This window comes from Grampus griseus (assembly GCF_964374135.1).
Source record: "Grampus griseus genome assembly, chromosome: 1".
Classification (NCBI taxonomy): Eukaryota; Metazoa; Chordata; class Mammalia; order Artiodactyla; family Delphinidae; genus Grampus; species Grampus griseus.
This window is the reverse complement of record NC_139017.1, coordinates 85648923-85661507: the sequence shown is the minus strand read 5'-3', so window position 1 is coordinate 85661507 and position 12585 is coordinate 85648923. Positions and strand designations below refer to the sequence as shown.

The window sequence follows — 12585 nt, the reverse complement described above, 5'->3', positions numbered from 1 at the left end:
TCATCAGATCAAGAACTGAGAGAGAGTGGAAATTCAGAGAGGTGAGGTTAGCCCTCAGGACCATTTTTGTCCTGGGAGCATTTGCCCATCTGAAAGATATGGCTAAGACACTTAGTCATGTTTTTGGTCGCTTCACAGGGCTAGAGGAACAAAAGATGGAGTTCAGGACCCATCAAGAACAGAGACCCTAGTAAACCACCACTGCCTACCACCACCACTACCATTCGCACAGTCAGCTGCACTCTAGGAATAAAGATGAAGACAAATAACCAGCCCTTGGGAGTTCCCTGGTGGCCTAGAGGTTAGGATTCCGGGCTTTCACTGCTGTGGCGTGGGTTCAACCCCTGGTTGGGGAACTGAGATCCTGCAAGCTGTGAGGCGTGGCCAAAAATAAATAAATAAATAAATAACCAGTCCTTAATGAACAGTGTCCTGCTGTGAACAGATGACCCAGTAAAAACTCAAGCCCCGAACTTGGATTAAGGTGATCACAGATTGCTGGTGCCCCCAGGTGGCTGGCAAAAGCAATAAAAGAAACCTTGTTTGGAGGAAGATAACATGATTCTAGACTTGCACTCCAATCACTACATTACGTTGTGTTAAGACTCCATCTTAGCAGGCTGGAGAGAGACTCTCCTGCTGGCCTTGAAGAATCAAACTGCCAGGTTGTGAACTGCCTGTGGACAGGACCACATGGCAGGGAACTGCAGGCAGCTTCTAGGACCTGAAGACAGACTCTAGCTGACAACCAGGGCCCTCAGTTATACAGCTGAAAGAAAATTTATTTGTCCAGCAAATAGGGGAAGTGGATTTTCCCCAGTCAAGCCTCTGATGAAACCAAGGCCCCAGCTAATACCTGAACTGTAGCCCGGTGAGACCCTGAAACAGAAAACCCTATTAAGCTGTGTCCCAGCCTCTAACCCACAGAAACTGTGAGAAAAGAAACGTGTACTGTTTTAACCATTTATACTTGTGATAATTTGTTATACTGTGATAGAAAACTGATACAGCAAGGATCCCTACCATTTCCATGCAGCATGATTTTTCCTGATTCACCCACTGTGGGTTCCCTTTCAGGGGGTCCAATCCAATTTCCCACTTTGGTGCAGGCTTTAGACTTGGTTTCCTGACCTCATACAAGGCCTTCAGACCCAATCTTCAGGTCACAAAAAATTGGTGGCTATTCCCAGAGCAAACCTTAGCTTCAGGTCTCACTCAACTCTCTCTTTCTGATCTTTGAGGATTTCCAACATCTAGTTCAGCCATGCATTTTTTTTTATCAATTTATTTTATTTTATTCATTTTTATTTTTAGCTATGTTGGGTCTTCGTTGCTGTACACGGGCTTTCTATAGTTGCAGTGAGCGGGGGATACTCTTCGTTGCAGTGCACGGTCTTTTCATTGTGGTGGCTTCTCTTGTTGTGGACCACAGGCTCTAGGCGCATGGGCTTCAGTAGTTGTGGTGCTCAGGCTCAGTAGTTGTGGCACACAGGCTTAGTTGCTCCACAGCATGTGGGATCTTCCTGGACCAGGGATCGAACCCATGTCCCTTGCATTGGCAGGCAGATTCTTAACCACTGCGCCACCAGGGAAGTCCCCAGCCATGCATTTTTAAATTATGGTGTTTCAAATGTTTTATCCAGGATTTGCTGGTGTTCTTTAACGAGAGGATCTCTTTAAAAGATCTAATCTGCTGTAGGTCTAGGGATTTCCATTCACTCTTTAACCCACTGAAGTCTGACTCCCCACCACTACTACACCCCAAGCTGCTTTAGCAAAAGAGATCAGGATCTCTTCATTTCCAAATTCAATCAACTCTTTCCAGTCCTCATCTTACTCAGCCTCTCTCTCAGCAGCACCTGGCACTGTTGGCCACAGCTATTCCTTCCTTCTTTTCCTCCCTGGCTTCTAGTAGCATATGTGTGCTATTACTGCTGTCACTGTTTCCTTGCAATTTCCTTAGCTGACTCCACTTTTTCTGCCTTCCTGTTAAATAGTGGTATTCCTCAGAGTTCTAAGAATGTTTTATTCTCATTCCACAAACTGTACCTGGATGATCTTATCCATCCCCATGGCTTCTATTGATACTATCACGTGTATGCTGACGGCTTCCTAATCTATACCTCACATCTATTAGGCAGGGTAGGTTAGGTTAAGTGAGGTAAGAATCTATCCCAAAATCTCAGTAGTGTAACATGAAAAAGTTTATTTCTTGCTCACACAGAATCCACTGCAGGTCCAGGTGACCCTCCAGAGAAACTATCCTCCATACGGTGACTCAGTGATTCAGCTTTAGAGCTTGCAACCTCACCTTCTCATCACAAAATCTCCATAATCACCCTGAAGGGGAAGGGGTCAGAGGAGGTCTTCCTTAAGCAATTAAATGCTTCAACTAAAAGGGAAATACATCACTTTCATTCATAGACCATTAGCCAGAGCTTATCACATGGCACTACTAAACCACAAATGAGGCTCGGAGGCCAGGAGGAGAGGAGCTCTGGTTAGGGTTGAGAACTAGTACTCCCTACCACACAAATCTAGATCTCTTTCGTGAGCCCCCAACCTGTGCAACCAACATCCCTCTCGACATCTCTACCTGAATGCTCCGTAGGCACCCTAGACTCAATGTGTCCAAAAGTAAACTCATTATATATGCCCAATCCTACACCCCCCTTCTGTATTCTCACCATCAGCTGGTGATCCAAGGCAGAAACCTGGGAGTTATCTTGAGCTCCTCTCTCCCCCTTACCTTCCTCTCACAACTGAAAAAAGACTAGATTCATCATCTTTTTGCCCTACCTCCTCTTCCCCACAGCCTGTGCCTCTAATCAGATCATCCCTGTTTCTCACCTAGAACTCTGCCATACTAAAGGACTCCCTGCCCACTCTCTGTCCCACTGCCCCTCACCAGTCCCTCCTACACTCTGTTGCCCAAACCCAAATGTAATCATGTTACATCCTTCAGCACTGTCTCCATTGCCTCTAAGGTGAGGTTTGTTTAGGGTCCTCCAGCATGTGAGCTTGTCCTTCCTCTACAGGCTTTCTCTTTCCATTCCCCATCCCCACCCACCCTCATTCCCTGTAGCACCAGTGACGGTGAAATACTTGCATTTCCCTGAACATCACAAACATGACAAAGCATGTGTTTGCTCAGGCTGTTCCTCTGCCTGGAATATGCTTCCTTCCTCTGTCTGCCTACAAAATGTGATTCATCTTTCAAGATGCAACTCAAACATCATTTTTTCTATGATGATTTTCTTGACACCCACCCTCTCTCCTTTTTTTTTTTTTTTTAAGAGAGAAGGCTTGAATTTTTTTTTTTTTAAAGAAGATATTGGGGGTACGAGTTTATTAATTAATTAATTTATTTTTGCTGTGTTGGATCTTCGTTTCTGTGCGAGGGCTTTCTCCAGTTGTGGCAAGCGGGGGCCACTCTTCATCGCGGTGCGCGGGCCTCTCACTGTCGCGGCCTCTCTTGCTGCGGAGCATAAGCTCCAGACACGCAGGCTCAGTAGTTGTGGCTCATGGGCCTAGTTGCTCCGCGGCCTGTGAGATCCTCCCAGACCAGGGCTCGAACCCGTGTCCCCTGCATTAGCAGGCAGATTCTCAACCACTGCGCCACCAGGGAAGCCCCACTCTCCCTCCTTATTGTGCAACCTGAGCCCTTTCTCTTTGAGTCCCACTCCATCCTGTGTGTCTGACACAGCATCTACAACATTTCATTACACTTACTCCCGAACTTAACAGTATGTTTGGGTCATAGTAGGTGCTCAGTAAATGTCTGATTAATTAATCCTCACTCTAGGTCTGGAACTACGCTGTTTCCTTCTCTGGCTGCTCTTCCTCCTTCTGCCCTTTGGAGATATCTCTGATCATAGTCTTCGACTTTTTATCCTCCCTTGTTTTTTCTACCACGCTCCTAAACATCTCTCAAGTTCATTTACATTTCTTTGTCTCTCCACTGCTACCTACCACCCTAGTCCAAGTTACTATTATCCCTCAACTGGATCGCTGTAATAATCTCTTAACCAGTCTTGTCATATCTATTCTGGCTCCCTTCCAATTTATTCTCACCCCCCCACACCCCCAGTTTTCGTGATTGTTTAGAAAGCAAGTCTGATCACATCACCCTTGTTTAAATACCTTCAGTGCAGATAAGCCCACCTCTCTTGTCATAAAGACAAAAGCTCTCAGGGAACGGGCCCCCACCTGGTTCTTAAACTGAATCCCCATCATACTCCATACCCACCCCAGCACCCCAGCATCACCTCACACACTTCCTTGCTCTTTCACGCCAGCCTTTTTTTCAGGGGGCATGGGGGGACACTTCCTGCCCTCCTTTCTTGCACAGAGCTTTTGAATTTCAATGTTCTCTTCCCTTTGATCGTTACTACCACCACCAGCACCACCCACCCCCATCTTGGCCTAGTGGAACTCCAGCTCACAAAAGATTTTGGCTTATTCTCTTCCAGGAAGCTGTCCCTCGTTCCCTGTATCATAGGCATATACAGCCAGGGATCCTGCACAAAAGGCTGTTTTTTTGCCCACCATTATGTCCTCAGAACTTAGAACTCAGTACATGGCACATAGTAAACGTTCAGTAAGCAATTTTGGAGTGAATGAACAAATGAATTCTCTTGGCCACTGAGATTCAAACACTTGGAGTAATCATGGACTCATTCTGCTATTTCATTCCCTGTATCCAGGTCCCAAGTCTTAGAACTTCCAATCTTATTATACCTGTGGATGCCTCCCCATTCCTGATGCTCCCGCCCTTATTAAATACCTGAGATATTGCCATACTCCTCCAGCTTATTTCCTTGTCTCTTTCTTTACCCACAATTTATCTTATTTGATGTGATATAATCTTCCTTAAAGGCCATGTTTATCATATTATACCCCAGTTCAAAAACCTTTAGTTGTTTGTCATTAATGCTTAAAATATATTTTTTGTTTGGATTTAAAGACCTCCACAATATGTCTCAAATCTATCTATGCAACTATTTTCCATGTCTCACCCTTTACCAAGGCCCCACTCTTGAACCATGCTGATATCCCAGAAATCCATCACTCAACGCCCAGCAACCAATCCTGGGCTTGGGCATTTCCTCACGCAGTCCCTTTCTTCTCCCCCATCCACCCTCCAGGTCTCCCTGCACACAGTCCTGCCTGATTCTGCCAGCTCTGCCAGCCCTTCCCTTCTTCCAGGCCTGCGAGTTGCTCTGCCCTCAGCCTGAAACTGTCTTCCCCAGGAGGTTCTTTGCCCGGCCAGCTCGTTCTCATCCTCTGGTTCTCAGGGTAAATATCACTCCTTGGACAGGCCTTCCCTGGTCATCCATTTTATCTAAAGATGTTCTCCCATCATTTACTCTCCGGCATGGCCCTTTGCTTCTTTCCTTCATGGCCCGTAACACATCCGTGATTAATCTGTTGTTTTCTTGTTTGTCGTTGCTCTTCTCAATTAGGCGGTAGGCCCCATGAGGAGCTTTTCTGCCTTCGCTCTGAAATACCCACAGCACTTAGCCCACTGCATGGCCCACTGTGTTTATTTAATAAGCATATTTATTAATATTATTTTATCGATAAATGTTTACAAGGTAAATGATTCACCTTCCCTTTGAAGAGATCTCCATGATCTTAAAACACTTAAAAGTCTGTCCAGCCCTCACTAAACTCTTAACACCATTTGCTCTTTGTTTTTCTTTATCAAGAGCATTTCCCTGGCTAGAATGAGTGGGACTATGACATGCTTGATGACAATGATAATGTCACACCACTGTGACCCCTACTGTATCTGGCATGGTGGTCACATATTCAATAAATACTTAATTAGAAATAAACTTATCTCCCTGTGTTCTGGCATTCATGTGTCAAAAGATACAAAAGCAGCTCTCTGCTTATGGAATTAAAAAAATACAGTGTTGGCCACAAAGAGGATGTCTGCCCTGGAGTTTAGACAAGATCTTTGTGACACACAGCTTGGTGTAGCAGTGCCAGTGGCAGTGGCAGTGGCAGTAATCACTATTGCATCATTCTGAAAACTAGGGGTGGTAACAGAAGCAGCAGGTGAAAAGTTCAGTCTTAGACAATGACATCTTAGGACCAGACTTTTTCTTAAAAGGTAAACGTGTTTACTCCATGCTTTTAATCTAGACGAAATAATCACCAAAAGAAAATGCTACCTAATTTATAGTGGTTTCTGTAACTTTTTTCTTTTTAACTGTATTTGATGGAGGAAGGGTTGCATTTGAATGACTGAATTTAGTTGGCAGATTTTATGACAGTCAGTAAGGTTCACCAATGCTGGACAAAATATGAAAAAGTATACATATATAGCACTGTTTCTATTTTAATTTATACTTCTATCAAATGTTTGGAGTGTCGTTTTCAAAGGGAATGTGTTTCCTGCTTTTTTTGGCCTGGATCTGTAAGTAACTATTTCCCTGTGGCATCATGTGATGGTTTTGTCTTTCAGGGTGGGGGACCGAGCTTTTGTTTCAGATGGCTGTGCTAACATTTCTTTGGGATGGTTGTAAATTCAGAGCCACTCATGGGAAGGTTAAGATTTTATGGAAACCTATGATCCTCCCCTCTTCCACCTCCCCAGTGATATAGTCTAGTAAAAGTTCATAGGATATGTTTATACTATGTTTAGTGTAAAACGTGTATTTCAATATTTTAAAAATACTATATAAATATTTTACAGTGCTCTACAAAGAACACCGTTGACTTTTATATTAGAAAAGGAGCAAAAAGTGCTGGAAAAATTGTCGCCACTGTTGATTCTGCCATGGATGACGGACTTTCTATTCTCATGGCTCAGAATTCTCGTCAAATTTCCCTGTTGGCACCTTTCTTGTTATCTTAGATTACATGCTCTTAAAAAGTTTGTTTGATTGTAAGGCACTTGATAATGTTGCTGTTGCTGTTCTAACTGGTACATGGCAATGAGGTGTCCTCCTCCCAATCCTCTCTATGTCCAAGGACTTAGAAACTGATTCACTTTGGAGAGCTGAGCAATTAAACACAAATGATCAATGGCATTTATTGTCTAACTAAATTACCTTAAAATACGGTAGATATAGCAGAGCCAAAAAGTCTTATCATGGGTTTGCCTAAGTATAAAGTAAAATTGTGGGCTCCTAAAATTTTTTGTTATTTGATTTTGTTTAAATAAAAGTGGGAATAATTTTTATCAACAAACAGGAAACTGTAAACGCAAGCTATAGTACATAGCTATAACAGAAAGACCTATCACCACTAAAAGGCTTAAAGAAATTTTCAGTAAGATAGGAAAATGTTTATGGTAAAAATCATAGTAAAAAAAACAAAACAAAACAAGGAGATATGAAAAAGTATCTCAACTAGCTTTTTAAAAATGCATGAAGTACAACACAAAGGAAATACACTAAAATATTAACGATAGGTAGTGGAAGTTTGAGTGATTTTACTTTTCTGCTTTTAGGTACTTAATACTTTTTAGTATAAATAAATGAGGGAAATACAGAAAGCTGAACATAATAGAACTATAGCTTAGATAAGGGCATTTTCACACTCGAAAATATAATGTGTGAACAAAATAGAAGTGTCTGATGCAGCCTAGAGGAAGGACCTTCAAGCACAAGTTAGTCGGTTTATCCAGCGCTGCCAGGGAAGAGTGAAGCAAATGCATCAGACCTAGATGGCACTCAGTGTTAAAATCAGCCATTCTGCTTCTATCATACTTCAGTTCGATGTTCATCAAGCAAAATTATGGTTTTAATTGGCTTTCTCATACATTTTGATAGAATGCACTGGTTATACCAACTTGTTTCTTATGTTATTCTAGTTCACACAGCAGTCTCCTGTGAGTTGGTTGGTGTGAGTCAGTTCTGGAGCAATCAGTCAATTCTTGGTGCCCTGATATGATCAAATTTATGAACCTGCAAAGCTGAGGACTGCCTGCTGAGCTACAGTACTCACACTGTAAAGTATGTGACCACTGATCTCACTAGAACACCCACCCACCACTTGCCTCTCTCCCACATTACGGCTCTAATTTTAAGATCACAGTCTCAGAATTGGCCACTCTGCTGCGTCTCCTTTCCAAGCTTTCTAAGAGGCACCTTTTTTAATTCTCAGGAGAAAGCAACATGGGAAGTAATATTTCCAAACTTGAACCAAACAATAGTAAGTCCAGGACAGAACCCATTACCTGCCTCACTGCTGAGTTAAAAGGGACAGGAATCACTAGAAACTGCTGAAGGGCTGTAATGAGACATTTCCGAAGTTGGAAAAATCAGATTTTACCATGATGCAGGGTCTAATGCCAAGAAGAGTGAAAAGGGGAGCAAGGAAGAATTATCTGATCCTCCAAATTTGAGGAAAGGGTATCTCTGTGCTCAATATTAGACCATCTGGGTAGTTTACGAGACTCTGGCTCCCTTCCTTAACTGCTATTCTACTTGTGGCATAAGTATTAGAAAAGCTCACTAAGGCTGCCTTTGGCTAGCCACTGTTAATAGCTTTCCTGAAAAACAAATGAACAAAAAAAGGCAGCTATTCCCAAGGTCAGATTCCCCAGGACTTTGGCAAATGCTAGTGCTGGGTTTCACTTTTGGTTCTTTACCCCCTGGCCTTGAAATTCTCTGCTTAAGTCCCAGGAAGCATTTGTCCCTAGGGTCTTATTAAAATCTTTAAGGGAGCACCCTGCAATGTCTTTATCAAAGGGACATATGGGGCTGCAGAAATACTAGGCTCTTCTTTCATTTGTGTAGCTGATTTTTGTTTAAATTCCTGATCTAGTTTTCACGTTAAAGTACACAATGTTCTCTCCTTTTGAGGAGCTGTAGCCCTGTCGTTAGTCTCCACTGGTTGCTTGGATAAGGTGGGATATGTGGGTGCCCTAAAGCTGGAGAGAGACGTGGCAGATGCACTAATGCCCTTCGTGTTCTCTCAAAGACAGACAAAGCACCCACTCCACGGCAGCCCCGGCAGTGACCTCTGCACCCTGCTTCTCTGGCCACCCCGAGTAAGCAAGCATCCTCCCACCCGTTTCCTCTCATACCGCATGATATTTGACTTTGCGTTGAATGCTTTGCCTTATGGACTTGGGGAGGGAGGTCTGAGGAGAAGGGACCAGAAACAGAGGAGGAACTAAATCAGTTTTTTTACCTTCAGAGTGTGTTTCTTAACCTGGGGTCCCCCAAGCCTCGAGAGACTCATGAATTCCCTAAACTTATAGATAAAATTTGCTCTGTGCAGTCCTGTGAACATTTTTAAGGGGGAAGAGAGCCACAGCTTTTATTGAGCCCTCAAATGGATCTGGAACCCCAAAGCCAAAAGTTGAAAACCCGGGGGTGAGATTGAAAGTTAATTAACCACTGTGAAAGCTATTTCAGGGATTTACCCATAGGTGGGAAAGGTTACCCTCTGGTCTTTAGGAAAGGACTTCAAAAAGCCCAGCGGGTCATCTGCTCATTTTCTTTGCCACAACAGCAAAGAATATTTGGTCTTAACCTTTCTTGGCGGGGTTCTACTGACACTGCTGCTGATGGCCCTTGTCTTCCTCATCATAAAGAGCTACAGAAAATGTAAGTCTCCAAGAGCTGCGACAGCCCTTCTTTTTCTGTCTCCGAGAATAGAGTTAGCTTTAAGGGGGAGTAAAATTTGCATAGCCCACCCTCTCTACAGACCGAGGACTCAAATCCCTTTACTTCTCTCCTGGCCACTCCAACCCTCCACCCCGCCCACCTCCAACACCTCCCCACCACCCCATCCCTTCACCCAAGATTGAAGAAAGCAGCTTCCAATTCCTCCAGGCCCCATTGGTGAGACTTGTCCCTCTTCTTCCTGGCACTTGTGGCAGGTCACTCCAGTCCCCGGCCCCTGGATCCCCTCTCAGTTCCTCCAGCCGAGGTAAGACGACCACGCTGTTTCCTGGATATGGAGGCCTGCTGCCAGGGGAATTTCCTTCTATCGACTAGAGTAGTGTTATTTCTCTGGACACTGGGCAAGTGATTCTTTGAAAGGCTCTTCTGATCTCTTTAAGTTGTTTCTAAATGTCACTTGCTTCTAAGAGACACCTTCCTCCAAATTGAACTCACTCATTCCTCCTCCTTCTTCCTGTGTAGTTTTCACCCCCAGAGGAAGCACTTACCTATGCCAACATGACTTTCAAAATCTCGAAAGAAAAGAGCAATCACCTGACCGTGAACCATTCTGCAGACTCGGACTCGTTGTCTACGCTCAAATTAAAGTGACAAACTCACCTTGCCTTTCCAGTGAGGCGTGAGTCCCATTCCTCTCATCTCAGCTCCATTGTCTTCATACATCACTTTCCCTTTTAACAAATTTTGGACTACGACCTGGGTGAAACCACAGTCGGAATTGTCTGGGTGTGATTAGGCAATGCTGGCCAACAGTTTTGAAGACCAAGGGTCAGTCTTTTTCCTGGCCTGAGAAAAGATTGCTGGCCCTCCCACTTGGATGGACAGCGAGTTAGCCCCTTGAGGGCTGAGACGGCCTTCCTTGTCCCCTTCCAAGTGTGTGGTACAGAGCTCAGGGCACAAAGAGTATTCCCTCAGCATCATTGATCAACTTGGGACAAGTCAACCAAATGAACAATCTAGAGAGGATTACAAATAAAAGCAAACTCTCTGCAATGCTGGCTCCTTCTCCATCATTGGTGTGTCTTTCCCCATCACCTCCAGAGGTGCAGAGCTCATCCACAGCCAGAAAAGCCTAAGGAGGTGATGGTACTCTGGAACTAACTCAGGATCGATTGGGACACAGGTCTCAAACTCTATCACTAACTAGCTGCCTTCATTCATTGTGGCAAGTATGTTAAACTTTTGAAGCTTCTATTTCCTCATCTTGAAAACAGAACTAATAACACTTATCTCTTAATGTAAGAATAAATGAGATATCATATATGTAAGTACTCTGTACATCCCAGAGCTCTACGCAAATACAAGGTCCCTATTGGCTAAAGCACTATTCAAATGTGGATATCCATCTCCTTTCTATAGCATATGATATATGCCTAACACTCTACGGGAACTAAAGATTAATCTAAATGTTAACCACCTCTGCCAAATCCCAATGAATAACCCCATAGACGATCCTAGTAAAAATATGAATAAGATTATTTTTTACTAGGTAAGATTATTCTAACTCTCCTATGTGAACAATAAAAAAGAAAGCAAATCCAGGAAAATTCATAAAAATAAGCAAATAAAATATGGGAAGGCTGGCCTTAACAGCTAACTAAAAGTACTGTTTTCTTAAGAATGTCTAATTAAAACATGTTAATGGTTCATGAATAAATAAATAAAGGGTTAAAATAGCAAGACCAGAAATAGACCAAAAACACATGAGGAAGTTTAGAGTATGATGAAGATGGCATATCAAATCATTTGGGGGAAATTAGTTTATTCATAAATGGTGTTGAGACAATTAAGTAACCATGTAGATGAGAATAAGATCAGATCTATATCTGACTCCTTGTATCAAAATTCCAGATGTGTCAAAAAATTGTTTTAAACATCATAAAAGTACTGGAAGAAAATATGGGAGGACTTTTAAAACAACAGAGTGGAGCATGACTTTGAATGCAGGACACCTGTTCAATAAACCAGAAAAGACTAATCAGCTTTACTTACAAAGTAACATTCAAAAGACAAATGAAATGTTGGGAAAATACTTGCAGAGCATCTTGTAGACAAAGGGCTGATCTCCTTAATCTATTAAGAGTTCCTATAAATCAACAGGGAAAAAAATCAACAACTCAATAGAAAAGAAAAAGGACAATGGATAATGTTGGGCTAGTCACAGAAAAGGAAATATAAATGCCATTAAACATATGAAGAGAAACTCAACTTTACTCATATTAAGAGAAATCATAATTAGAACTACAATTAGATGATATTTTTCATCAATAAGATTAGCAAAATTCAAAAAGTTTGCTAACAAAACGTCTGGGCAAGATTGTGGGGAACTAAGACACACATATACTACTGGTGGGAGACTGAGTTGACACAACTACTGTGACAGGCATTTTGGCAACAGCTAACAACATTTCCAATTCTATTTCTAAGAATGTATCCTACTTAAACATGTGGGGAGTCACCTATGTAATTTGAATTGCAGCATTCATCAAACTGACTAAAACTTAGTGAGTCTTGTTATACTCCAATCACTATTCTGAGCACTTGGCGTGTGGTCATGGAATCCCCACAAAACACTAGGAGGTTACAGTTATTATTATTCTCATTTTAGATACAAAAATGGAGGCACAGAGAGGTCAAACAACTCGCCTGAGTTCACACTGTTACACACTATTACTGAGTTTGCACCTGTATTTGTATTTATTTAGTCTGTCTCTAAAAGAAAACACCACTAACTGATCTTAGTAATTGCCCCAGGGGAGAGGAACGTGATAACTGAGGGACTGAGGGGCAGGGATGGGAGGAGGTATGCTTTCCCTTAAAAACATTTTTGTAACTTTTGAAGTTCTTCATTGACCTTGTTGAGGATTTTCAGGGAGCCTGATACCTAGTGTTCACACTTCCCACCTGAATTCTAGACCAACTGAGAAATAAGAGG

General features: G+C 42.7%; 1 protein-coding gene across 1 annotated transcript; it reads left to right on the top strand.

Moving 5' to 3' along the window:
• Nucleotides 1-8132: 8132 nt before the first annotated feature.
• On the top strand, nucleotides 8133-10273 carry LOC309827281 (transmembrane protein C1orf162; the record flags this gene model as incomplete). Its single annotated transcript, XM_082661858.1, is given in 6 exon segments — nucleotides 8133-8169; nucleotides 8941-9010; nucleotides 9478-9572; nucleotides 10113-10139; nucleotides 10171-10212; nucleotides 10215-10273. Coding segments are annotated over 6 exon segments (330 nt in total).
• Between the last annotated feature and the right edge of the window lie 2312 nt (nucleotides 10274-12585).